This window comes from Mugil cephalus, chromosome 14 (assembly GCF_022458985.1).
Source record: "Mugil cephalus isolate CIBA_MC_2020 chromosome 14, CIBA_Mcephalus_1.1, whole genome shotgun sequence".
NCBI lineage: Eukaryota > Metazoa > Chordata > Actinopteri > Mugiliformes > Mugilidae > Mugil > Mugil cephalus.
In genome coordinates this window covers 23,014,191-23,042,185 of record NC_061783.1, presented here as the reverse complement: position 1 = coordinate 23,042,185, position 27,995 = coordinate 23,014,191, and the positions used below count along the sequence as shown (strand labels likewise).

The 27,995-nt window shown below is 40.4% G+C and overlaps 1 protein-coding gene and 1 long non-coding RNA gene across 4 annotated transcripts; one reads left to right on the top strand and one right to left on the bottom strand.

Annotated features, from left to right (window-relative positions):
* Window positions 1-96: 96 nt before the first annotated feature.
* On the bottom strand, window positions 97-27,995 carry LOC125019851 (gamma-enolase). Its single transcript, XM_047604843.1, has 13 exons — window positions 27,846-27,995; window positions 16,465-16,550; window positions 15,645-15,740; window positions 14,926-14,984; window positions 11,855-11,924; window positions 10,199-10,332; window positions 9,953-10,044; window positions 9,672-9,802; window positions 8,976-9,173; window positions 7,776-7,977; window positions 5,650-5,758; window positions 3,844-3,902; window positions 97-662 (listed from the first exon to the last, which is right to left on the bottom strand). The coding sequence occupies exons 2-13, from the start codon at window positions 16,547-16,549 to the stop codon at window positions 593-595; spliced, it is 1,305 nt and encodes a 434-aa protein (XP_047460799.1). The 5' UTR covers window position 16,550; window positions 27,846-27,995; the 3' UTR covers window positions 97-592.
* LOC125019854 lies at window positions 3,933-22,576 on the top strand. Of its 3 annotated transcripts, none has more exons than XR_007114130.1 (3): window positions 3,933-4,441; window positions 17,181-17,335; window positions 22,493-22,576. It is a non-coding gene; the product is annotated as an uncharacterized LOC125019854 (long non-coding RNA). The 3 variants fall into 3 exon arrangements; XR_007114129.1 differs by lacking the exon at window positions 22,493-22,576 and adding an exon at window positions 18,444-18,596; XR_007114128.1 differs by lacking the exon at window positions 22,493-22,576 and adding an exon at window positions 17,480-17,598.

Sequence of the window (27,995 nt, the reverse complement as noted above, 5' to 3'; positions counted from 1 at the left end):
CAGGTGAGAGTGTTCAGGTGTGTAAATTATTCTCTTTCACTCTCTCTCTGCGACTGCATCGTCCTCTTTATTTTTTAATTTATTTCATTTTTTTTCTCACATCTCTTTCAGTTGCGTGCTTCCTTCTACATTATTCTATAGCATCTCTAGGTTTCATCTTTTTATTTTTTTTACAGTAACTTATTTTTTTTTTGCAGGTCTGTACATGAACCATTCCCTTAAAACTACAGTAACAGTGCACGTCTGGCTTATGAATATTAGATTCTCGTGGTGACCCCCCCCCCTGCATGTGCATTAGCGTGGGTTGCATCTCCTTGTGTGTGTGTGTGTTTGTGTGTTAGTGTGTTAGTGTGCATACAGCATCATCTCCCTCCTCATACGTCCAGTGCATAATTTATTTAGCTTTAAATTTATTTGTTTATTTTTTGCTTGGCTCTTTTTTCTTTTGTGTGTGTGTGTTTTTTCTTTTTCATGAATCTTTTTTTTTTTTTTTTTGTACATGGCTCGTTCCTTGTGTGTTTTTTTTGTTTGTTTGTTTTTTGTGTGTGTGTGTGTCTCATTCGTCTGTCTGTCTGTCTCTGTCGCGTCGGCTTCACAGGGCGCTGGGGTTCCTGAAGTTGTGGCCAGCAAAGCGAGCCTGGTCACCCAGCTCCTCCTCGATCCTACGGAAAAGAAGAAGAAGAAGAAGAAGAAGAAGAAGAAGAAGAAGACGGCTTCATGAGTCAGACTGTATATAAATATGGACGACACTCTGGATTCTGAACCTCGAAAATGAAGCCTGAAGTGGGCGGAGCCTGCGGTCGCCATGTTGGATGAGCTTTACTCCGCCCACACTCGGATGCTCCAAATATGGGCATGTGGGTCAGGTTGGATGTTGAGACCCACCCACCCAACTCCTGTCACTCAAAGTGGGAACGCCCTTCAATTATGCTGAATTTTAGACTTAAATAAACTAAAAATTAAAAATAAATGAATGAGTTAGAAAAAAATTCATCCCCCCGAACAGTTAACTATTTAGACCAAAATCGTTTTTTTGAACCAGGCTGTAAACACGTTTAATAACGCTGTAAAGTTGGGCTTTTTAACATGGGGGTCAATGGGGATTTACTCCCTTTTGGAGCCTCTAGTGGCCACTCGATGAACTGCAGTTTTTTGCACTTTTCTGCATTCATCGCTCAGACCTCGAGGATGACGCTTGGTCTGATCAGTACAGTCTGAGGGCGGAGCTACAATATTGATGCCCCGCCCACACTTCTTCCAGAGTAATAGGCGGTTTAGACTTTAGCCCCTTTAGCTCTGCTGCTGTGCCGACGCTGCACGCGACGTCACCTGCATGGATGGAACAGAAGCTTCAAAATGTCTAAGACCAAACGTTTGTCAAACGTAACACCTGGTATGAGATTCAACATCTGACCACGTATAGCATTTTATTAAAATACCAGAAATGCAGCGTCTTTGATGCCCGACAGACGCCACACCACTGGTTTTATTATTTAGTTTATATTGGTTAATTTATGTCTTAGTCTTAGTTGTATTTATATTATTTAAATTGATATTCTGTTCAACTTGCACGTCACAAAATGCCATTTCAAAAGTACCTGTTTGGCTCCGGTATCAGATAAAACCTGAACCAGACCTGTCGATACTCGTGTCGGCCAAAGTTTTAGTTTCCATTGCTGAAAGTGAAGCAGGACGTGGAAACAAAAATAAACCCGAGTGGTAAAAAAAGATGTCGACTAGTGTTCGGTATTTTAGGTGGAGTTGTTACAGAGCAAACCAAGATTGACGAGGTAGAAGTAGAAGTGGCATTAGTGTTTTAGTTTTGCCCAAGTCCCATCCACTAACGTGGAGGGGGCGGAGCTTATGACCTATACTATAGCCAGCCACCAGGGGGAGCTCTTCTTGCTTAGGCTTCGCTTTAGAGGAGCAGCTCCGCAGTATATGCAGCCTGTAGGCCATGCTTTGTTGTATTTCTTTTATTTATTTTCACGACCACATGATCAGATCCTTCCCTACAATGTGTGAACGTCAGTAAAATAATCCAACTACTGTCACTCTCTCAACTCCCTTGGTTGTTGTGTGTTCATCCTTCAAAGAAAGAAACTCTCTGAGCATGAACCAAGAAAAATATTGAGAACCCATCACATCCTCTCAGGGTTTCAATAATCCAGACATGGAGTAAAGTAGTCTCACCGTCTTTGAAAGGTAAAATAATTTTGTAAAACCAGACTCAGACTAGTTTAATTATGTGGGAGAAACCAGGTTTCTAACTGATGCTGTTGCCGGGGGAACCAGGACTCCAGGTGCAGCAGTGTTTCCTGATCTTCCTTCCTCCCTGTTCTACTTTAACATTTTTTCCCTGTGCTTGTTAAGAAATGAAAACGTGCTCTCAGCTGGTGTCTGTCTGCTTTTCCGTCCGTCCGTCCTCCTCTCACAGTGCGACGGACTCAATTTCCCTCCGTGTACGTTCACGCTCGGCTGCACTGATTAGCATTTATCGCCGGTTAATGCCTCTGTAAGTCTCTCCACCCTCCACCTCTCCTGCGTCTCCTCAGCAGTCCGATGGGATTACACCGCTGAGCCGATCCCATCTCCCACCTCCCGCCTCCCTCCCCCGGTCCTCCCCCACTCCTCCCTCCCTCTGCAGCTTGACTGGCTCGGACACATGGGGTGACACCAGCGCCGCTGTCGCCTGTCATGTCAATTAACTCTCTGATGCTAAGCACCAGGACTGAGCGAGCTCCTCGGGAGCTGCTTTACAGCACAGCTACTGGCAGATTTAGAAGCAAACGGAGACGATGGTTACACCTTAAAAGAAAAATAAAGAGTCTGCAATAGTTGGTTTCTAGAGAGAGTTAAGGTTTACTGAGTCTAGATCTCATTTGTTGTCCAATTTAAGTACAAAACAGTGGTAAACTTTTATAATTCCTGTTTTAAAACATTAAGAAGAGACATTTTTTTGCAAATGCATCCTCCAAATAGTGAGTCTTTTCCTTCAAATTCAGTCAGGACTCCTGGTTTCGTGTTTATTTTATATTTTTGCTTCATTGCGCCTTCAAATGTTTTATCACACTCACGAGAAAAAGCCTCTCATGCCGACTGCTCAACTAGCAGCGCTGTGTCTCCGTTCATGTTGGCGGTGCACAAACTAGACCTGCCCTGTTAGCAAAGCTGCTAGTTGCTAGTGGCTGCCATTATGTCACATCCTCTTTCAGTAGCATCAGATAATGAACTAAAAGTTGGCACTTGGACATGAGAGTGGGCGGAGCTTATGACCTATACTACACCACCAGGGGGAGCTCTACTCGCTTTGGCTTCACTTCAGAGGAGCTGTTATGGCGTCCATCTTTATACTGACTATGGATCAAAGAGAGAACTAGTATGATCCTAGTGGACATTACTTCATTTAAATGTCTCTCACCCAGAGTTGAGGTCAGATTAGTAGCATTCAGTCAGATATGCACCTCTTTCTTTCTCTGTCTTGTTTTACTCCTACAGGGATAAATTCTTTTAATCTTGAAGTACTTAACTACTTTAGGAAGTCATGCACGTGACAAGTAACTGGATTTAATCAGGTTTGAACCCCTCAAGGAGATCCTTTACTGTAAAGACTTAGCACATCGCCACTTTTTCTGTTTCTTCTGGTGTCGGCCCTTCTGCTTTCTTTTTGTACGATTTATATCTTTGCTTTCTCCTTTCATGACACTTTTCTTCAAAGTCCCTCTGAAGCTTTTGACATTTTGTTCATTGATTCATTTCACCAGAGTGTCTTATTGTTCAACAGCACTTGCACGTATCCCTTGCAGACGTTTTGACTTAACAGGACAAAGACAGAACACCGACCTCATGAGCTGGTTGTACTTGGCCAGACGCTCAGATCTGCAGGGGGCGCCGGTCTTAATCTGCAACAGAGACACACAGGGAAACATGAAACTACAAACACGGCCCCAAAGTCTAATCTAACAGTCAGAACTAACATTTTAAAATGAATTCTCAAATGTGCCCGAAGCCGGTGGAGTGCCACTAAAACCTACTTCTCTACTGTACTCACAGTAAGTACTGAAATCTGTATCTATTATTTTTTTCTCCTACTTCCACTTTTACTTCTCCACTTATTTTTGATGAGTTTACAACTTTTACTACGACACATTTCTCATGTGCTGCATCGTTTCTCCTTATAATTGACCTTTATCGAAACCCCGCCCCCAAACGGTCATTGTCCAACCGTACGTCCTAGCAACCGTTACTATGGAAACAAGCTGCCGACCTCCAACAAGCTAAATTGGGAAGCGGTGTGATGGGACCCTAGTTACCACAAGAGTTTGTCTGGGGGGGTCATGTTATTTACCAACAGGAGCCGAGCCTGAAGTGGGTCAAACACCGAAGAACCCACTCCAGCTAAATCTACGAGAATAAACAAGCTACATACGTCTGCTCCAAGGTAAGGCTAAAATTAGCTAAAGCCATAGTGGTAGCTAGCTAGCTAACGTGAAGCTAGCAAGACACTCGTATATAGAAAACTGTTGATCAAAGTTATGGTTACTTTTGGTGAATATTAGTAATATTAGAGCATAACTAATGTTAGTTAACTTAATGTTAGCTAGCTAGCGGGTTCACATTAGCTTGCTAACTTTAGCTGTTACATTGAATCTCAATGCTGGGATCTCTCTCTAACCTTATGTTGCATCAGTTTACGTCAAAGTTGAAGATAACGTCCCAACAGACAAGTTAAAGTTTATTTAATTATTTTTTATTTTCATCTATCGTGTAGTATTTTGTGAATGGACAGGCTGCCCTGAAGCTAGTGACTGTTCATGTACTCTATCTTATACATTCCTGTGCTTGTACTGAGCGTCCTTTAGGTTTAACATTAGAAATAATATAAACAGTGATATTCAAACTTTTGACCACCTCCTATAAGAACTACATAACAGGATATTTGTACATTTGTTTTGAGTACTTGAGTAGTAAATATTAAAATAAACTACTTGCAATATTTTAAGTACAAAAAAATGTTGAATACTTTTGTACTTGCCTGCACTGCTTAAAGAACAGTTCAACTTCTGCTTAAGTCACTTTTTTGATAGAGTACTTGTACTTTTACTCAAGTCTGGGTCTCTAGTGCTTTATACATGTTTGTATGAGTTAAAAGTCTTTTAGCAGCAGCATCCTGAGTAACATGGAGGTAGTCAAGCTCTTTCTTATTAGTAGTAATCTAAACTAGAGTATCATGATGCCTGTATTTTTCCATCTCTTATGCTTCTTTATTTATTCTGTTTAGATTTTTTTTATTTTTTTATTTTTTGCAAAGACACTGGCTCTTGTCTTTCAGTTATTAGTACTTCCTGTCTCGGTGTCTGTGTGCTCCTCGCCTTGTTAGATCCATATGTTCCTCGTTACCATCACAGATGTTACCTGCTGTGTTGCTCTGCTTGTGTTTTCTCACATTTCCCTGCTGAATTCCTAGAGCTGCTTCATTTTTTGGATTCAACCTGCCTCTTTCTCTGTAGCACCTTTAATCCTTTAGTGTCCAACATTTGGGGCCAACCAACAGATTATCACGGGTTTACATCACGTAATCTGATTAGAAAGTGGTTTCAGTCTGATTATTAGTCCAGTGCCAGCGTCCCTGTAGACTGAGTGTTGTACCTGTCCAGTGCAGAGTCCCACCACCAGGTCGGCGATGAAGGTGTCCTCTGTCTCTCCTGAACGGTGACTGACCATCACACCCCAACCGTTCGCCTGAGCCAGTTTACACCTGAGACACAGAGACCAAATCATAGTTTTAATCTACAAAGAGTCTAATAATCACTGCAAGGCTAAAAAAAATGTTTGGTTGATATTAAACTTCAACAATCTCAAAGCCTTTTGTAGCTCTGAAAAACCCATTCATGCTAAATTGTTCCATTAGCATCGAATCCTGCTCACTGTTAAATCTATGGTGCCGATATCTCATCGCATCATTCGCATCCGCACATATTCAAGGTGTTAGCATGCTAACATTTGCCAATCAGTGCGGAAAATTTCATATATTTTTTATTGGTATTTGTTCAAAAACTAAACTATAGCAAAGATTTAGATTTTGACTTAATTACGGCGCAAAAAATCAAAGTTTATGTTGGTTTATCTTCAGGAAAACAAACATTTTATGGTAAATGGTCCAAGTAACTGGTCAATCCTCTGGGGACCATCCATCCAATAGCTTTTGCGCAAAGTTGTCAAAATACAAAAGGCGTCCTTTTGATTTCTTTCCTTGGACGGTTTAAAACCTGCAGCGTATCAAGAGTCAGCGCTAACGACAACATCGTGAGGCTCAAGGTCATGGATCAGACTCATTAAACCGTCCTCTCTGCATATTGCTGCGTTTTATCGCCTGTGTTAACTAATGTGATTGTGATTTATTTGTAACCGCAGCTCATTTGACACATTAACATTCAGGAAACATGAACATTCAGACTTGCATGCTTCAGGGCTCTGGAGCAGCTGAGCTACGATAAACCGCTCATATGTCAGATTTACGACACTGGAAGCTTTTCAGTGCATCACCTTTCCTGCCATCGACTCACTGTCTGTCCATTCATCTTTCCTACAAGCCTCCTCCCGAAATCCAGCTACACTGTGATGATTGATAGCTTCATAACCTTCAATGACGTTTTTTTTAAGACTTGGACTGATAGCGGACTGGAGTACACACACACTCTCCGCAAAGATTCTAACACATATCTATAAGAGACACGTTCACAATCAGCTGCCTGCGTACGTTTGACTGACAGCTGATCTTTGCGCCGAAGATCCTGTCACTTCCTGTCCTTCATTCATCTTCTTCTTCTTCTTGTGCTTCGTTGGTTGTTAGCGTGGCTGACAGGTAGCGGCCGATGTGACTGACAGCGTGTTGACTGACTTCGTGTGTGTGATAGCATGACCAGAAACCTGAGCCTTTCTCTACAGACTCAGTGTTAAACCCGTGTTCACTACATGTGGGAGTTTCTAGATTTATATAACTATAAAACTAGCTGGTACGCTGTCGACACAGCTCCTGTATCACAAAGAAATGTGGCGTTGACTGAATGTCTTCTGTCTCCATTTATCCCTTTACTAAAATATGGTGGATTCATGTTTAATTTAAATTTATGGGGGAAAAATAAAAAAAATATATATAGAAATGTCCTGCAGTCCGTCTGTCTTCAACAGAGGGTCCGTGACCCATAGGGTGGTACTGCTAATCAACCAAAATTGTTGGTTGATTAGATATTTTTATTCTTTTTGTTTTAATTTCCCTCCACAAGTTAAAATATCTTTAACATGTTCTAACTCATGGTGAATCGTGCAGTTGTTCTGCTCTTAATTCATTCTAGAGCATTGTGCTGCTGTGGATATATTTGCGGATTTGAATGCTTTTAAGATGAAAAATACGAGGAGTACTTTTCATTTCTTTTCTTGTGCTCTGGTTCTCTACGTCGCTGAATGACTAGTTTACTCAACGTGCTGAGCTGGTGCCAGGACAAGTTGTAAAGCTGCCTACAGTCATCCAGCTAACGTCGCTAACGGTGAGACACGCTACCAAATCTAGGGTCACGTCATGCTTCGTGAGTACCACCATCATCAGCTTGTGTTGCGGCAGCCTTTCCTCTCATGTCTTCTCAAATATTTTGGCTAAATTAAAAGGAGACAATGACTTTGCGTAATTTGGGTAAACATCAAAGAAACCCTCTGGTTTGAAAGGCTGGTTCTAACTGGCTTCTCTGTAAGTAGTTTCTTATAGAAAGCAGACGTACGCCTGTATGGCTTCGGTGACCGTTCCGATCTGGTTGACTTTGAGCAGTAGGCAGTTGCAGGCTCGCTCCTCTGCAGCTCTCTCTATCCTCTTCGGATTGGTCACCGTCAGGTCGTCTCCGACCACCTGGATTCCCACCTGGGCCGTCAGACGGGACCAGGCCTCCCAGTCGTCCTGGTCGAAGGGGTCCTCGATGGACACCACTGGGAACGAAGGAGACATAAATGTTTTTTAATCCTCTGAAAGAGGTACAAACCATCTTCAAACTATAAAAGTCAGCCTCAGAGGAAGTTTGATCCTCTGAATCCTGGGTAGATGGACTGCAGACATTTATTCAAAGAAGATGAAGAAGCTCTAGACCACATCTCACAGCATATAGCTCTGTTTTTATTCGTGGACTGTAGGTCGTTTCTCCCATTGATTGAACTTCTTCTCCAGTGTCCAGCCCAGTGTGTCCAGGCGGGTCAGTTCTTAGCCAGCTTCTTGTAATGTGTTTCTTTTCCGCGAGTGATAAGATCTTAAACAGGTGTATGTCATCTTTACCTATTACACCACCTGGTATCAGTCCTAGATATATCAGGGATCATTAGGAACATTGTGGTTCCCAAATTGTCCCTATTTTCATACACAACCAAAATACATGAGAGTGGTTAGCTTTCATTGTCTCCAACAGTTTTCTTGTTGACCTAGTTGTTTATTTTTTATTTAATCCGAACTCCCTCCATCTTTTAGAGCTGGTTGATGTGCGTTGGTTTTTATACACGGATCACCAATCACTCCCAGACAACTTCATGTTAAATTATCCATTGTATTTCCTCCCTGTTGCTTCAATAAACCTCCGCACAGTTTAGAGACGATTCTTGAAGGAGTTTGCTTGTATGAATCTGTCAACTCCTCATTCACATCAATCCCTTCCAATCAGATTTCCTTCTTTATTTCTGTCTCATAAATGACCCCTAATTGCACTTATTTTTCTTAAAAATTTAATTTTTATGTATGTATGTGTAACTTTACTTGTTCTTCTTTGCACTAAAACAAATTGACAGCTTGTTATTGGAGTTATTATACAGGGTATTATACTGTTGTGTTACTGGTGCGGCCCACTTTAGATCAACTTGGCCCCCAAACCAAAATGAGTTTGACACCGCTGCTCCGGCAAAACGCCCACAATAGATGGACCAATAGTAAAGAAACGCCCCACCTGGGTAGTTGTTGACGAAGCCCTGGTAGATGTCAGCCAGCTCCTCTGCAGTGATGTGTCGCTCCGGGTCGGGTGGAGACTTGAAGTCCAGGTCGTATTTCCCCTCACGGTAGAACTCGGAGGCGGCCACGTCCATCCCGACCACCACCTTTTCTGTGAAGCCGGCCTTCTCTATGGCCGTCTGCAGCAGGTCCAGAGCTGACGGGGTGACGGAAACAGAAGGAAAAGACTGATCCAAACTAATCACCCAAACTAAATCAGGTAAAAGTTATTCAATTTGTCTGTGATGGTTCTCAGTCATCCAGGTCACGGTGCATCCCAAAAAAAAAAAAACAAGCGGAAACAAAGGAAACTGGACTTGTAGATGTTTCCTTAAGATGTTTTATCTCCCAAATAGGTTCTTCAAATTAATTTCCACAGATTTACAAGAAAATCCTTAACATTTGTCCCCAAAACGTTTCACTCTCCTCACCAGAGAAGGAAAAGCAGATTCCTCCAGTTACAGGAAACAGCTGACAGACCTACGTTCCTATCAAAATCCCAACTCAACATCACTCGTTTAGAACTGGGATAAGTGGTGAAACATCTTCAAATAGGTGTACAAGTTTGTTTTTTCACAATAATTCAACCAGTTCATGGATACGTCTTTAAGCAAAGACCCCGAGGATGGCTGTGCTTATTTAGATTCATGCTCACCCTCACTGTTCTCCAGAATATTGGGAGCAAAACCTCCCTCGTCTCCCACGTTGGTGGCGTCTTGGCCGTATTTCTCCTGAATCACCCCCTTCAGCGTGTGGTAGAGCTCCGATCCTATCCTCAACGCCTCCCTGGAGGCAGGTAGGGAGGTACGGAGGTGGAAGGATCAGGCAGGCAAAAACAATCAGATCATTGCATCAGATTATTGGGAAATTAAAATGGCTTCAACTTATGGTTGCAAACTAAAAGCAAAATATCATAAATGAAAGGTGAATTCTTACTTGAAAGACTCGGCTCCGACCGGTAGAACCATGAATTCCTGCATGGCCAGTTTGTTTCCTGCATGAGAGCCTCCATTTATAACATTAAAGGCCTGAGGAGGAGAGAAGACAAGATAAGAAAACGGGCAAGAAGAGGTATGTAATTAGTGTTTTTCAACTTTGGATTGAATTGTAATCAGATACAGATTTAGAAGAACCAAAACGTCGTTTTTACAGATGTTGCACAGGAGGAAGTGTGAATGTTACCGGAACCGGAAGCACCAGCTCCGTGTTTCCGGCCAGGTCGGCTATGTGGCGGTACAGGGGGGCGTCTTTCTCCGCCGCGCCGGCCTTACAGATGGCTAGAGACACTCCCAGGATGGCATTGGCCCCGAACTGAGCTGTTTGACAGGAAACGATGGCTGTGTTATTCCTTTCATGGAACACATCGGTATGTGGCACATTGTAACTACAGGAAAGGCTTTTAAAAGAGGTGTGAGTCTCCTTTATGGTTTTATAGGTTGTGTTTTTGTGGATTTTATAGAGTAGAGGATCTGTCAGCATGGACTGCGAGGTCGGCTGCTGCAGTTTGTTGCCATGTTTCAGCTGCCTGTTTTTTGGGGGTTGATAAAGTACGTTAAAGACATGAACAGATGTGTGCACCAGATTTGTCAACTGGCTATTCACCTATCAAGTGTATAAGCTTATTATATGTTCATTGACGTGATTGGATTGGAGGCAACACATGAGCACACAATTAAACATTTGGTCTTTTAATTTAGCTTGTACATGATTAAATTCTATCAATGTGCACATTATAAAATCCCTAAAAATACTGATAAGGTCAATGCAATCACTGTTCGCGCCAGGAAACGAGTCACTGAGGCATGTTACATGTTGTTATGATGGCTGCTTTATATTTGTAATGTGTTGTAGCACCATTACCTCATGTGTCTTGTCTTGTTGACCTATTGCCTCATATAATAAACAACTGGAGTCGTTCATATGTCAGACCAGCATTTAAACAACAATAAGATGGAGAATGGTACAACTTTTTTAATCTCGTGTTACTTCTAGTGATGGCGCTATCCCTCCCGGTGGTTCCCTGTTTACCGTCTTCTTCTTCTTTTGCGACCGCGTTTCTTGGATGTTTTTGTTTTCAGGGTCGTACATGTTGTTTAGTTTGACTCTAATTAACGTGTATACATGGCACATTATCTAGTCTTAATCGTGTAAGGAGAATTTTAGTCCGAGTAATGTGTTTACATGCGGTTAAATTGTCCAGTTAAAGTCGGACTAAGATAATAATAATTTTTTTTCATGTGCATGTAAACGTACCGACCGAGTCACATGTTTCAGATTCAATCAGACAAGACAAACCCGACTGGTGCTGACATTTGTTTCAGTTCATAAAACTCTTTTAAGAAAAGTCCAGTTGTTTGTTTTAAGGCGTCTCAGTTATGTCGTGATTCTGCAGGCGATCCCTTCTAAACACTTTTATTAATCTAAACTTCTGTATTTCTTATTGTTTCCTTACTTTATAAAATGAGTTTAAAGTGAATTGAAGGTTTGCCAACATAGTGATGTGGTTTATGTGTAGCTTTCTGGATGTAATTGTGTCTCGATCTACGTGGACAGAAAGCAAAATTAAAACCTTTCAGCTGACTGACTTCCTGTGGCGGCTGAAATTAATTTCCCCCGACCACATTACTTTCAGACCTGTTTACTGCGCCGCCTGCACTGATTAGTTCAAATGCTTGTAGATGAAAATAAATGAACAGCGAATTCATTTATTAAGCCATTTGCCAGAGTTGGTTTGGAGCGGCCATCTTTCAGCTCTTCTGCAAGCACTCGCTTTAAGTGTGACTTTTCCACGAGTGGCTGGAAGGTTTCCAGCTGACGGGGGCGGGGGGGGGGACTCACATTTGTTTTCCGTGCCGTCCATCTCGATCATCATGTTGTCCAGCTGCTCCTGCTCCACCACACTGATGCCCTGCAGACAAATAACACAAACACACACATGGAGGAAGTCGTTTCCAGCATCTAACAGATTCAATTTAACAGATTTAAGTCACAATTGTTGTAAAAAAACGATGCTCGGAGACGATATCACATTCCCATGGATCTGGGTTTTTTGTCTTAATATAAGGAGCAGATGTTCTACTGTGACATGATACATTCACTGGTCTCAGATGTGGGAGGATCATCTACCAGATAATTAATGCATATTTTTGATCTACCCCAAGGACCCTCACGATAATTATCTTTTTGATCATTATTAGTGTTTTCCTCCTCGCCATTTAAGCCATTTTCGCAGTGAGCAGAGGGAACATTTGACGTCATTACCCAGACTGCATTGCGGCTTAAACAACAATGGCGACCCACAAGTGAAATTAAATTTTCTAATTTTTGAAAAAACAAAGACATCAAGGATATTTTTCTGACTCACAAATAAAATTATGGGTCCTCTTTAATTTCTGGCCTAAACATGCAAGTTAATGATATTCCCACCGCACCTTCCTGCAGATGTTTCACAATAAGAGCATCATAAATAAAAATGAGCGATGTATGTCCACTGAAACAGTAGGAGCCTCATAATTTGAAATGGATGCAGATTGTGTTAAGTTTGTTCTAACTGCGTCATGCTTTGAACTTTGAACAATGCAACCAGGAGCAAGATCTCTTAATAAACTACAGTAAATTACCCTCTGTAATTTAGGTAGATAAAGGTCTCAGACACATTTGAGTACAATATTATTTCTATAAATGTCATATGATCTTTTTTAAAAGATATTGCAATTACACCACAGACCACTAGGGGTTAGGGTTAGTGAATCATAGTGTGATAAGGGGGCGGAGTTAATAAGTTTATACTTCTTCCTGCTGCTTTTCCAGCTGATTTTTGCATATTCTTTCCTTCCTTTCCTTTTATTTTCATTATTCTATTCTGTTCCTAATGGAGTGACCGGTGAGTGTGCATGTGACCTGGTCTGGGGACTCGAATACATTGCTAAGGAATATTTCTTAAATCTTACTTATCCTGTTGCTCCCATGATGTGACTTCGGATAAGTGGATAAAAAATGAATGGATGAATGTTTGTTATTGATGTCACATCTCTTGTGTGAGTCCATATTCCAGCAGGCTGAGCCTAAAATAACTCATCAGTTATGTCTTGAACTATATTATTACGTTGGTTTATTGTTGTAAATCTAAACCTGTCTTGTATTTTCTTACTTTTTACACTATTCTGAGTTGTTTCTGATGAGGCGTTGAGGAGCTCGGAGCCTCTCAGCCGCTGTTTTCCCGCCTGACTGATCATGACTGAGATTCATTTCTAGTAATAATATCTCCTGCTGAAGGAAATTACCCATGTTGCACTGCAGATATCTGACTCATACTATTCTTGCACACACACTCACTTGGGATAATTTTTTTTTCCCACACAGATTATCATCATCATCATTATCACATATGCTCTCATTCCTCCACTGTCGCTGGAAGACGAGTGTTATCCAGATGTGCTACACATCTGGAGACTGATTAACTCCTTTATCATTTTCAGCATCAGTAAGTGATGCAACAGATTCATTCTGATAATAGACTCAGTGGAGACGTATGGAGCAAACCTCCCCGATGTGACTACAGCTGAGTGGAGCTCAGAGAAGAGATTCTGTTACGGTTACGAGACTAATTAACACATTATTTGTTCCGTTCGGCAATCGAGCCGAAGATTTCATATGATAAGATACAATACGATAAGATACGGTACGACAACATGGATACGATACAACACAATACGATAATATAAGATAAGATACGATAAGATACGATACGATAGATACGATACATCAAGATACAATGGGTACAATATGATACGATATGTTAAGATAAGATACGATACAGTAAGATAGATACGCTACGGTACGGTATGATATGTTACGATACGATACAATAAGATAGATACGATACGACAACATGGATACGATACAACACAATACGATAATATAAGATATGATACAATACAATAAGATGGATATGATACATTAAGATAAGATACGATACGATACGATATGATACAATACACTAAGATACGATACAACAAGGTACCATGGGTACAATACGATACGATACAGTAAGATAGATACGATATGACAACATGGATACGATACAACACAATACGATAATATAAGATATGATATAATAGATACGATAGATACGATACGATACGATACAATACAATAAGATGGATATGATACGATACAATAGGATAGATACGATACATTAAGATACGATACAACAAGGTACAATCGGTACAATACGATACGATATGATACACTAAGATAAGATACGGTACGGTAAGATAGATACGATACGACAACATGGATACGATACAACACAATACGATAATATAAGATAAGATACGATACGATACGATAGATACGATGTGATATGATACAATATACTAAGATCCGATAGGGTACAATAAGATACGCTACGATATGATACTATACAATAAGATACAATACGATAAGAAATGATACAATGAGATACGATATGATAAAAAATGATACAGTACAATACGATGCGATACGATAAGACTAGACAAGCTGAGATAAGTTAAGATACGATGCAATACGATACGATAAGATGCTTTATTAATCCCAAACTGGGAATTTTCACAGTTACAATTCAGTGACTTATTCACACAATATTTGTTCCATTCGGCAATCGAGGCAAAGATAATATAAGATACGATACGATATTTTTCCTTTGATAGAATCAATATGTTGTTTCCATGATAATCTATGATCAATCATAACCCAGAGCAACTTCGTCTCAAAAACTCTTTCAATATTTATGTTGCAGATTTGTTTGCGAGATGATCGAACTACATCATTATTCTGTCAAGACCTGATTTATTTACATCATATTCATGAAAAATGCGTCTTTAAATTTGACTATTGACGAATATATAAATGTTTTGGTGACTTACTGAAGCTAGAAGGGCTGGAGCCAGAGTATCGTTGATGTGCCCGACCGCCTTCAAAACACCTGGAGCCCACGGACAAGAAAGAAAAGAGTCGGTCAAGGAAAAGTATTTGAGGAATGTGTGTACATTTAGCATTTAGCTTCCTTTTGCAAACTGTTTTGGACTTCTAGCACATTCTCCTGTAGCTGGAGAGGAGACCAAACTGGAGCTAAACAGTGGATAATGTCTCTATGTGAGTGTGTCGATGGCTACGAATACGCTAGCCAGATAAAACAGTGACAATCACACACAATATGACGTACGCTTTTTAAGAATGTCTGCATTAAAAGATGAAGAAAAGAACATTTAAGCTAAAAGAAAAGCCAATAAAAGGCAATGTAATTAAGAATATAAGTCAATATGGGAAGTGATCCATTAGCATCTGTAAATATGCTTCTTTTATGAGAGTTAATGTCAGCATGAACAATTTTAAATTCCTCCGACCAAGGAAAAGTTCATATTGTTAGCATTCTGCATTAGCCTGTAAACTGCTAGCTCCTGCGTACTGTCTCAAACTGAAGTTTCTGATATTTACTGAATAAGCCAAAAGATGTCCTCTTGTATTTAACTTAATTTTTTTAGCAGCATTAGATCGTGACTGTTTTTCTGCCCTCGCTCTGTGAATCTAATCTTGCTGCCCCCTTGTGGCGGTGATCACTAAACACAGCTTTAAGGTTTCGTACCTTTGCCCTTGTAGCGGCTCTTGTCTCCATCTCGGAGCTCCAGAGCCTCGTAGATCCCCGTGGATGCTCCGCTCGGCACCGCGGCCCTGAACAGACCTAGAGACCAAACAGGACAAGGAATAAATCAGCAGCTAATACAGGTTGATTTCCAAAAGTCTTTGTTCTTCGACTCGTGGTCAAGACTGGTTCAAGTCTCTTTGATCCAGGTCAAGTAAACCTGATTCAAGATGTTTCTTCTTCTTCTTCACCCACAAAAACTTCTTCTTTTATCATGAATCATGATAAATCATGAATCTAAGAATGTGTTTCATATATTTACAGACTAAATGTAAATTTAGTCATTTAGCATTTTTAGGTTTTGGTTTTTAACCCTCCATGTGTCCAGGAACCATATGTGGTAACTTGCTGTCATGGTTCCTCTCAGTGAGGTTTATTGTCATGTGGTTTTCATTGAGCCAATCAGAGAAGATCCAGGAACAAGGTCCAGCTCTGCATGAACTCTGAGCACAACTGGCTTATTAGGAACCACGAAGAAGAAGAAGTGTCCTAATATTGTCTAATGTGATAATGTTCACAAGTGTCTGAATCAGCTCTGAGGTTCTAATGCTCTGGATCCATGTTTACATTAGTTTATATATATGGGGGAATTCATTCATCTGGATTTTATATTTTATAAATTATTTAAGTTTGCTGCAGAGATGTCGCTGCACTGCTTCCTTTCTCTTTCTGGCTCATCTCTAACGTGCACCGATGCGCCGATGGGGGAAGATTGTTCTATTTCCTTCCTCCACTATTTGCAGACAGGCTCTGTAGCGGTCACCTTTTTCTGTGCGAAGGTCCACTTCCACAGTGGGGTTTCCCCGGGAGTCCAAGATCTCCCTGGCAACGATGCTGATGATCGACATCCTGAGAGGAACAGAGAGAAGGAGGAGAAGGAGATCAACGTTCTGCTTCAGCTTCTAACCCGACATCAGAGCTGGAATTCTGGAAGGATTCGCTCTGATTGCGTTGGTCGTGATTTAATTTAACACTAATAGATTCTTGTGTGAAGTGGAGCTAAACACACCAGGAAACCTCCCTCACACACATTGTAGTTCATTATGATTCAGGTCCACATCCACCATCCTGCAGCAATGAGTAGTCAATTAAACACCTGGATTCATCCGCCGCTGAAAATAGTCCCAAAACAGAGGGAGCATCTTTCTCTTTCCCTCCACACAAACAAATAATAATAAAATAATCCCCACATGGTCTCACAAATATAAACAAGCCATCGTTGAAAGAGAAGCACATTTACTTCATGATTCTTTTCTAACTGTGGTCCTCAATCTTTAGTTTAATATTCAGCGTTAAGTTCTCTTCAATGATACTGATTTAAAATACTTGTTGTTGTTTTTTGGTGAATTTAAATGCAGCCACTTCATGAAATATAAATTAAATAAAATCTTGTTTATGTTTTTTGTGTCACTTTTACATTTTCTGGATGAAATTTAATGAATGAAGCGCGTCTTCGTTGTACTTTTAAAATCTTTGCAGGTTTTTTTCTTGCTGCTGCTGCTGTTTACAGCTTTGTGGATCCCTGGAGAAAGTGTTCGGAAAATGTTGCTAACAGAGGAAACGTGCGTCTGGTCTCTGGCCTCAGGTGTGTCGACCCCGAGAGCTTTCGCCTCGATAGTTCACCGATCTCACAGGTAGAAACTTTTACAGGATTTTACTTCACTCTTCTTACAACTGTGCACCTTTGGTTTGATCTGATTCATTTTATCTGGGGATGTTTGAGTTAGAAATTACCCCCTACATTTTTTTATGTGCTGCATTGTTAGTCCTTACAACAGACCTTTCTCAAAACCCCGCCCCCAAACGGTCATTGTCCAATCATACATCCTAGCAACCGTTGCTATGTAAACAACGTCCATCAAGCTGCCGACCTCCGACAAGCTAAATGGGTTGTGTTCTTCCTGAGGTCCAACTCCAGCTAAATCTCAAGAAAATAAACAAGGTAAGGCTAAAATGGGCTAAAGCCATAGTGATAGCTAGCTAGCTAACGTTTAGCTAGCAAGACGTTCATATATAGAAAACTGTTTAACAAAGTTATCAATACTATTGGTGAATATTAGTAATATTAGAGCCTAACTAACGTCAGCTAACTTAATGTTAGCTGTCTTAACGTTGCGTCTCAATGCTGGGAGCTCTCTCGCTAACGTTACATTTCGTCAGTTTACATCAAAGTTGAACACAGTGTCCCAACAGATATTTTAAACTGATTTTATTTTCATCTTTCATGTAGTATTTTGTGAATGGACAACTACTCCTGAAGCTAGTGACTGTACATGTACATGTACTGTATCCTGTACATTCCTGTACTTGTGCTGCTGCTACAGTCAAAGGTATTGTGAGCGTCCTTTAGGTTTAACATTAGAAATCATATAAAAAGTGATATTCAAATGTTTGACTTCTTTCATTAATAACTACATAACACAATACTTGTGCTTTAAGTATTTAAGTAGTAAATGTTAAAATAAACTACTTGCAATAGTTAAGTACAAAAAATGTTGAATACTTTAGTACTTCTACTTAAGTGTGGTGCTTAAAGAACTCTTCAACTTCTACTCAAGTCACTTTTTCGATAGAGTACTTGTACTTTTACTCAAGTCTGAGCTTCTAGTACTTCATATGTCTGGTGGGGGATGTTTGTTTGTGTTCATAAATGTCTGTGTGTATCATATATATATGAGAAAATCTCCTCTCCTCGCATCGTCCTCCTCTGTTGATGCTTCCCTTTCTTTCCTCTTCATTCAGATTCCAGGCGCGTGTCTCTGGAACTGCAACGATATGTCAGAAAAAAAATAAAAAGAGAAGAGGCCTTTGATGGCGTCCTCGCTGCTCCGATACTGTATGAATACTTTATCGATCTGTGAGCTAAATCCGGCTCGCTGCTAGCTTGCAGAAAACTGGCACGAAGGAGGAGGAGGAGGAGGAGGAGGAAGAGGAGGAGGAGGCCCGGACCTTTTTAACTAGTGCACTGAGAGAAAGAAGAAGAAGACTCCCCAAGAAGAGTCCATTCATTTTATCTGTCTTGCCTCCAGAATGAAAGATCTGAGCAGAGACAACGATGATGAAAATCCTATAGTCTCACTCTTTACCAACACTACAGGCTTTAGATTTCATGTTCTTACGTCCTTACGTCCCTGTGAAATAATCCCCACCAGGCTTCACAAATGTAAACCAGAGAATCGTCCTTTCTTTCATCTGCACCTTATAGATTTATTATCCTGTCTTATTTTTGCTCTTCTCAAAAATAAATCTGTAAACAAATAGAAGTGACTGCTCACGTCAGAGATGAAATGACGTCTCACTGCAGCGTTTAGAGGACGTCAAAGACACAAAATGAATAAATAAACTGATTTTAATGCACATTTCACTTTTCTCTTGCATGTGTGGGGGTTAACTCTGACATTCATCCACCCACTCACACATGATTCTCCAGAGGACAAGTGGTGACAGAAAATCAATGAATTTTACTCTTTCAGACCTGACGTCCTCATATGGGGACATTAGGTTTTAGGTTTGTTGCAGCTTCTTATTCTGCTTCATTTAGACCTGTTGTCCTCATAAGGAGACGCTTGGGTCTAGTTAGCGAAGGGTACTCGTTTGAGGACGTTGGGATTTCGTTTCCAATTCTGCTTTTGCATTAAAATAAACATTTTTTTTAAATATGTATTTTGGTTACACATTGGTGACTTAATTTGAAAATCAAATATCTAAAGATCTGAATCTTATCTTAAAGAAATTAAGAAGCATTCTAAACAAATGTTTGTGTCTCAGGAGGTTAAAGCTCATTAGGCTGATTCTCTCTCTGCTGTTTATCTGAATGCGTTAAACATGAAACTCTGCACATTTGTTTCTTTTCTTCTCAACGACACAAAGGTCTCATTTCAATCCTCTCGTCCTCCGGCTCAGGGAACATTTCCACTCATTTCCACGGCCTTCCTCTACCAGTTTATGCTTGTTCAGTTCTTCTTTCTGTAAAAGCGTCAGCAGAAAAAGTGTGAAACGTATTAAAGGTGCTCAGAGCGGGAGAAAAGGCAGATAAGGTTCGTGTCTCGCTGCCAGAAGAATCTTCTCACTCAGGAGAAAAGGGAATTGAAGCGTGGGTGGTTTATATCAATGGGCTTTCTTTCTTCTCTCCCTCTTTTTTTATTTATTTTTTTTAAAGCTCCACCCTGCAGCACTGCAGAGCAAACGGTTCCTCAGGAGCATGAAATACGATCCTGTCCAGAAATTTCTACCTAAACTGAACTAGAAGAATTACATGCTGGTGGATTTTACCTGGACTTTCATTAATGAGATGCCTTAGACCTGGTTTTGCTTATTTTAATCCTTATTTTATCCCAAAAAATTCTGCATAAATAAAGTTTAAAGTCACATCTTATTTTTTTTAGCCTTCACTTCCACTTATATTTATCTTTTTTATTGGCTTGATTGAATGGTTTCCATACTGTGTCATATTCTTTATCCATGCACCACATGGACCATAGGTGTGGTTAAGACAAATCTTTGTTCTTGGGGTTTCAGATTAAGATCCTGTTCTGAGGAATGAGCTAAAATTCCTCCATTTCACTAATCGTCTGTAGACCACAGATCTGCAGTTACCGTAAAGTTGACGTTATTGCTGCACTAGGAGGTCACAGCAGATACTGGAACCAAGGAGTCATTTACTTTTGCACCTCAAAGATAGTTTAGATCAGACCTGTGTGAAAATCCACTCATGCTTTGAGTCATTTGTATGCAGAAATTTAGAAAATTCTAACTGGTACAGATACAGTTTTACTAATACTGTGCGCCACCTGCAGGTGCAGTTAAGACAAACCTTTGTTCTTGGGGTTTCAGATTAAGATCCTAAACTTTTGCTGCCAATAAAACCCCTTCACAGTCTGTAAACAACGTGGTGTTTTTTGAGGGGCGGGGCTTAACTGGAGGCAAAACATCTGAAACGCTATAGCCTGTAAACTTCGGTTAGCGTGTTTCATTCTTGTTTTGGCAAGAATGGACGAAGAAAATGCATATTTTAGAGAATATACTAATATATTCACTCCCTGAGAACGTGAGTGTTATTTAAAAAAAGTTGACTCTGACTGATGGGACTATATTCACCGACGATTTGACCAAAGGTCTGTCTTTATCAAGTGAAGCCTCTCCAACAAAGATATTACGAGAAGTCAGTGAAACCACTGTGGAGGGAAACGTAGTAAATGTAACATCTGCTTGGACACGTCTGAAACATACAACTAATGTTGAGTTAGCTAACTGTTGGCATTAGCATTAACATGTAACAAGAATCCCCCAAATAATGCTTGACTTAACGTATTTTATTCTAACCCATAACATTATCCCGACTGAAACTGATGATGTATTTACCTATTGATCTGATCTGATGGGGTCTATAAGGAGGTTAAAGTGGCTCCGTCCTGATTAATGGGCTAAAATTCCTCCAAACATCCAATCAAACGTAGACGACTGATCAGCAGTTACCGTCAACGTTTATTTGATGTTATTGATGCACAAGGAGGTGTTGAATTTTATAACATTTTAGTTTCATACGTTTGATTGAGTTCCGTTTGTTGACTCTGAAAATCTGCTCATATTTTGAGACAGATGTTCTTTTCTCCAGTGACTGACCCGTGCACAACATTTTGATGCAGCAAAGACAAATCTTTGTTCTCAGTGAGTCATTTTAAAGTGGTTCTGTTTTAAGGAATCGGCTAAAGACACTGATCAGCTGTTACACCAAACACAGCACACACTGGACACAAGGACTCACTGACTTTTGCAACTCACATGAACAAATTATCAATTTTCTTGGATAAATCAAATGCACAAGTCTAATATTCATTTTTTATTTGTTTGACCGGGTTCTACCTCCAAGGAATCTGTTGATGTTTTGAGTCATTTTTATACAGAAATGTAAAAATTGTATGTTCTTCTCTCCATTTACATACATCGTGACTGATTTATTTAATTTAAATAAATAGGACAGTTTGTACTAATGAATGTTTACGCATAAATACGAGAGATTAAAGCCATACGGCTAATTTCCATCTCGAGTCCCATGAAAAAGTAAATTACATTAACTGAACAAAAAACATATAAACGACAAGAAAAACGAAGAAAAAACACCTCACATTGATGACACTACACTTTTCCCACATTCACGCTGCACATTTACACTATAAATGTCCCTTAACACTATTGCACATGTCCCTAACATCCGCCCCTTTTCAGTGCAGCTCAGACAAATCTTTGTCCTCGGTGAGTCACGTTAAAGCCGTTCTGTTCTGAGGGATGGGCGAAAAAATAATGTTGCTGCTGCATAAAGAGGTCACAGCAGATACTGGAAACAAAGCTTCACTTCCCTTTTGCAGCTCACATGAATAAATGACAAATTTTCTTGAATATATCAAATGCACCAGTCTAATATTGGTTCTGTTTGTCTACTTTCATGGAATCTGTTGATGTCTTGAGTCATTTTTCTGCAGAAATATAGATAATTTATGTTCTTTTCTCCAGTGACACACATCGTGTCACCTCTTTGTAGGAGCAGTTAAATCTTCTTTTCTCTGCAGTGCAGCGACAAATTCACGTTCTAGATTGAGAGACTTACGCACTCGGAAGTAATATTTGACAAATATTCTATGCACCAGCAAAGTGTTACTATCCACACGCATCTCCATCAACTCCTTCCTTCCTGAGTTGTCGCCACCTCGTGAGATAATCTCGTGACTCCCCATCTCCATCTCCCCTCTCTCTCTCTCCGCTGTTTGTGTGCACGTTGCCTTGTGTTACGTAAGCTCTACAGCAGCAGCAGCAGCAGCAGCAGAGAGACGGAGGGAGGAGGACACCCATGAACGCACCACACCTACCGGAGACTGCAGTGCTCAGCAGAAAATGTGCCAGCGCAGAGGGAGGGAGGGAGGGAGGGAGTGAGGGCACGCAAGGAAAGAGCATCTAGAAAAGGAAATGAGAGGATGCAGCAGGAAATAAACAAACGTAGAGGAGAAAACTACATGGAAGTGGAAGGAGCTGCAGATTGTTTCAGTTAAACTGAATTTTATCCTCCTGAGACATTTCTCTAAAATAAGATTAAGATCTTAGAAGTATGAAAAATAAGCATCATCTTTGAACTGGAAGTAGTTTTTGAAATAAATTATGTGGACACAGGGATTATTTCACTGTATATTACAATTTAAGTCACCAGTGTGTAACCAAAATATTTTAAAGAAACCTGTTTATGCAAAAGCAGAATTGGAAACGATGAAATCCCAACGTCCTCAAACGAGGACTTGTGAATTTGTTAAATTTTCATGTCATGTCAAACTAGAAAAGTTAATAAACATAAATAAACAAGTGTATTGAACCTTTGTTTCCAGTGCGTGGGAGATAAAAGTGTCTCCTTAAGAGGACAACAAAACTAAAACATAATGTCCCCATATGAGGACGCAGGAGGTTAATCTAATTATTAGAAACCCTCAGATTTTCAGTGTAGAAAAGATACATATAGGTTATTTAGTGGTTCAATTAACCAGACAGGTCTTCAGGTTAATGCAGAAATGCTCTTGAGCCTTTGAAATGAAAACATTTGCATCCTAGTTGCAGAATTCAGTGAAATTTTTTTTAGCTTTATTTTAAAATTTGAAGTTGTATTTTCATTCTTTATCGTCTTTACAATTAGAGCCCACATGACGATGCCCTCTTGTGATATGTGGAGATCTTTAGTTAGTTATAGAGATGGATGGTAACTTAATGAATCATAATTTATAGTTTTGTTATTGTAATATCTCTCGTCTGAATTCTATCAGCCAATGTCACCACATGCTCACAAGTTCAGTTTCTTTAAATATAAACATGAAGTTTAAGAGTCTGATTTGAATCTTTGAAACGTTTGAAACGTTGTATCTACACCTGCCAGTTCATTAGGTACACCAGTGCATTCATCCTAATTTAAAAGTCTTGCACTAAATCCTCCTTCATGACTTGTTTTCACGTTGAGTCGATGTTGAAACGGCGTCAAAGAGGCTGTAATTCACCTGGATAATCTATTTCCATCGGACGTTGTAGTTGTAGTTTCCTCAGTAGTGATCAAGTTTTTTGGAGAGAACCCTGATATTAGAGATTGTTCTGAGTGTATTTTTGTGCACAAATTGACAATTTGCGTAAAAAAACTGTAGATTAAAAAGCACCCGAGAACTCACATAACTACACAGATATTTATATAATACATGCACTCACTTGCCAGTTCATGAGGTAACTAGTGAATTCACGATTATTCTAATGCAGAAAGGTGGTAATTGAATTGAATGAAGACAGTGGAGGGTGTAGTTTGTGATGCTGTTATTTAGCCTTGTCTGCAAACTACAGTGTCAAAATATTAGGAACACGTGTCAGTTCAATCAATACATATTGTCATACAGATGCTGTAAATTTAGGTGCATTCACATTGAAATCAATATTGCTAGAAGCACCGTGCTACATGTTTCAGATCTTTTGGTTTCACACACAGAATGAACGTAGCTATAATGTTCTCTGTGTCCTTTTCTCTAGCGAACAGAAAATAATGAGCATATGTCCATCTGGTGAATGTAGAGTCTGACTCATCTTCTCCTCAATCGGCTGTTCTCTGGCACCGACAGGAAGTTAACGTTTGATTTGTTTCTCGTCTGCTAATTTGTACAAAAACGTCATTAATTTAATTCATTTTTTGGGTTTAAAATCCATTGTTACAGTGCGTGACAGTACACAACACTGTCACCAGTGTACCTAATAAAGTGGCAAGTGTGTGCACGTATGCAGAGAATGAAGAAGGAAGTAGAAATTGGGTTGAGGATGGAGGGATGTGTTTAGAGGGAGAGAAAAAAGACAAAACGTAAGAACTAATTAAATGTATGCAAAGACGAGGGGGCGAGAGACATAGAGAATGACAAGGAGGACGGAGAGAGAGAGAGAGAGATGAAGGGCGAAATGGAGAGAGAAGGAAAGAGATGGAGATAAATAATTAAAGAGGAGGAGGAGGACGATACAGGAAGTGGAGAGAGCGTCTCACACATATGTGATGCTAATAACATCCACACTTACACCCGTGCAATCACCACAAGTGCTCTAACGCACACACACACACACACACACACACACACACTTAGCATCCGCCCACTCAGAGGAGGCACAAATCAAACACACAAACATTTCAGACCGTAATCAAGCGCACAAACACACACACATACACACACACTGCACATCTGCTATCCAAGAACACACACACACACACACACACACAGAGAACTGACTGCAGGATCTCACACAGTCAAAACACATAAACAAAGTGAAAATCACACGTTAACAGAGAGTCGACACTTTAGCGGAGGTTGTGTTGACTTCATGTTAACGTGCTGAACCGTCGACGCTGCAACTTTAACGTAAGTTTAAATACGATTTAAGGATCAGAGACGACAAACGGTTCAGATGTTTTTCCGAAGGTGTGAAATATTGATTCAGTCCACAAATCTACACCCACCAAACTTCCCACAGTCGACATAAATGACCAAACACAAAGTAATTATGACGTCTTTTCACTCGTACAGTGTTTACGTTTAAAGGTAACGTTCAGGTGAAAGTAGCAAACACCTGTCAATCAAAAGCCCCAGTCACACAGGATTATTTTTACCTGAGGACGTCCTGTGATTTATATATTACGTCCTACGTCTGTGTTTCACGTGGCTCATTCACACGGGAATAAAACAAACAAATTTACGCGTTGTTGTTACGGCTCTGCTACTTTCCATCTCACTCCGCTGTGTCAGACACAGTTTTAGTTAGTTTGCAAATTACAGAGGATGATAAAAATATATATTTTTGATGCTATTTATCCCGGAGAAGAAGTGACCAATCACCTGTCAGTATTTAAATCAGCTCCACCTTTACAGATGAACACGTTTATGGTTGATTTAATGGTTTCATCCCTGGGTGAATAGTTCAGCGACATCTCGACTTTACGCGACTTTACGCTGTAACATTTGTCCAAACGTCGAGTTATAGCGAGTCCTTCGTGATTCTTAAGTGACAACAGGCAGAAAAAAAGACGCAAATCAAACAAAAATGGCGAAAAAGTAAAAACTCACCCCTGAATCACAGAGATGTCGATTCACACTGAATTGGTTTTATCAGAGAACCTCTGTGTTGGGTCCCCAGGTGAAACTAATCCTGTGCGAAGGACTAAAGTTAAACCAGGTCGGACGTATTTTTTAGGAGACAATGACGACTTCAGAGGAAACAATGGAAGCAAAAGAAACTTCTGCATTTTTCTAACAAAAAATCTTTTCACAAGACTTCTGGTTTGCACCCGACATGGAGAAGCCGCAAGTCTGACGCGCTCCGTATATTTTAACTTTTCTTTGAGTAGGACGCGACATTTAAACATTTTGGAGGCGTAACTCTGCAGCGCATATATTGTAGAACCACCTGTGCGTGTTATGGCGAGTTTAGCTAGCCCCTCACTCAAGCAAACGCTCCTGGCTAACGCTAACGCTAACGCTAACGCTAGCGCTACCACCACCCATCACCCGAACCCCCCGTCTCCGACACAGCAACCTGATGGCTACGCTCTTCACCAGCTACTTAAAGCGGAGATGGAGACTCCTCATCAACTACTGCGTGATACGATTAAACAAGAGATGGTGACTTTTTGTGCGGAAATATCAAACAAGACCTGGAGACTCTCTGGTAGGACACAAAGGCTGACGTCTCCTCTCTAAAAATGGAGTTTAGAGCTGAAATGGCGTCTTTGCGAGACGCTGCAGGAAAAACGCTGCGAGCTGCAGCCCTGGAGCTTCTACAATGACGCATTTCATTTCACACTGCAGACGATTTGAGCCGAGCCGCTAGGTTCTCGTTTGTTTGCGTGGTTGTTTGTTTAAGAGTAACAGTAGTTGGGTTTATTGTTTACGGCAAAATGTTTCTAATTGATTGGAGAAGTGATACAATTTGAGTCTGGTTACGTCAGGACAACAAACTGAACCCCAGCCAGAGATTTTGACGAAAATGAAAATCCTTGGGGTGAACAGCAGGAGGCGCCACTTAAACACAAACATGCTCCAATTAATAGTTAAACTCCAGAGGAAAATGTTGAAAATGTGATGGAATCGTTATAAGAGTTGATATTTTCTGAGCGAACCAAGATGGCTGCACATTTTTATGCACAAATTGAAGAATCTGCACAAAAAAATGTGAAAACAAGAACCTCTGTCACAGTGAATATGTGTGTGTATGTATCCTCTCACTGGCCACTTCATTAGGTTAAACAGGTGAATGCATTGTAATATAAATCCTCCTTCATGAAAAGATGAAGTTAAACTCTAAAGGTTACAACAGTCTGGTTGCATTGGGAAACATTCACTAGTGTACCTAATAAAGTGGCAAGCCAGTGTGTCTGTACATATATGTGTGTGTGTGTGTGTGTGTGTGTGTGTGTGTGTGTACTGCTGCCAGAACACACTCACTACCATCAATCTACACACACATTTGACACCAAGGACTCGGCCATAATTGACTGCAGGATCACACACACAAATACACACAAAAACAAACACACACACATACACTTGACAGCCATTTTACAACAACAACTAAAAAAAAAGGAAAATGCAGCAGATATCACACACACACACACACACACACATTCTAATGCTTTGCTTGCACACAACCCATCAACCACACACACACACACACACACACACACACACACACACATTTCCTTCCTGCTTTCACATCTACGCACACACACACATTTTTGACAGCCATGAGCCACAATTGCACACACACACATACAGTGACACCTCACACTATGCAGTCCACACACACACACACACACACACACACACACATATATATGCTTTCCTGTCTCCTTTCACACATAAAACCATTTTCAATACAAATGCATGATTCACACACACACATATAAAAGTGAAGCATCTCTCTCTCTCACACACACACACACACACACACACACACACACACTGCATCCTCCTGCATCCTCCCAACGTTCAGCATCCGCCAGGAAACACGAGCAAGCAACGACAATGATGCAAACACAAACACAAACACAAACACATAAGAAGAAGAAGAAGAGGAAGAAGAGGCTTCCTGTCTTTTTACCTGCCGCCTGTGTGTGTCTGTGTGTGTGCGTTCAGCCTCTGACGGCGACCGAGAAAATACTGGAGAAGGCAGAGCGAGTCGAGAGAGGGAGAGGAAAACAGGAGGGGAGGAGGAGGAGGAGGAGGGATGTGTGACGGAGGGGGGAGGGGA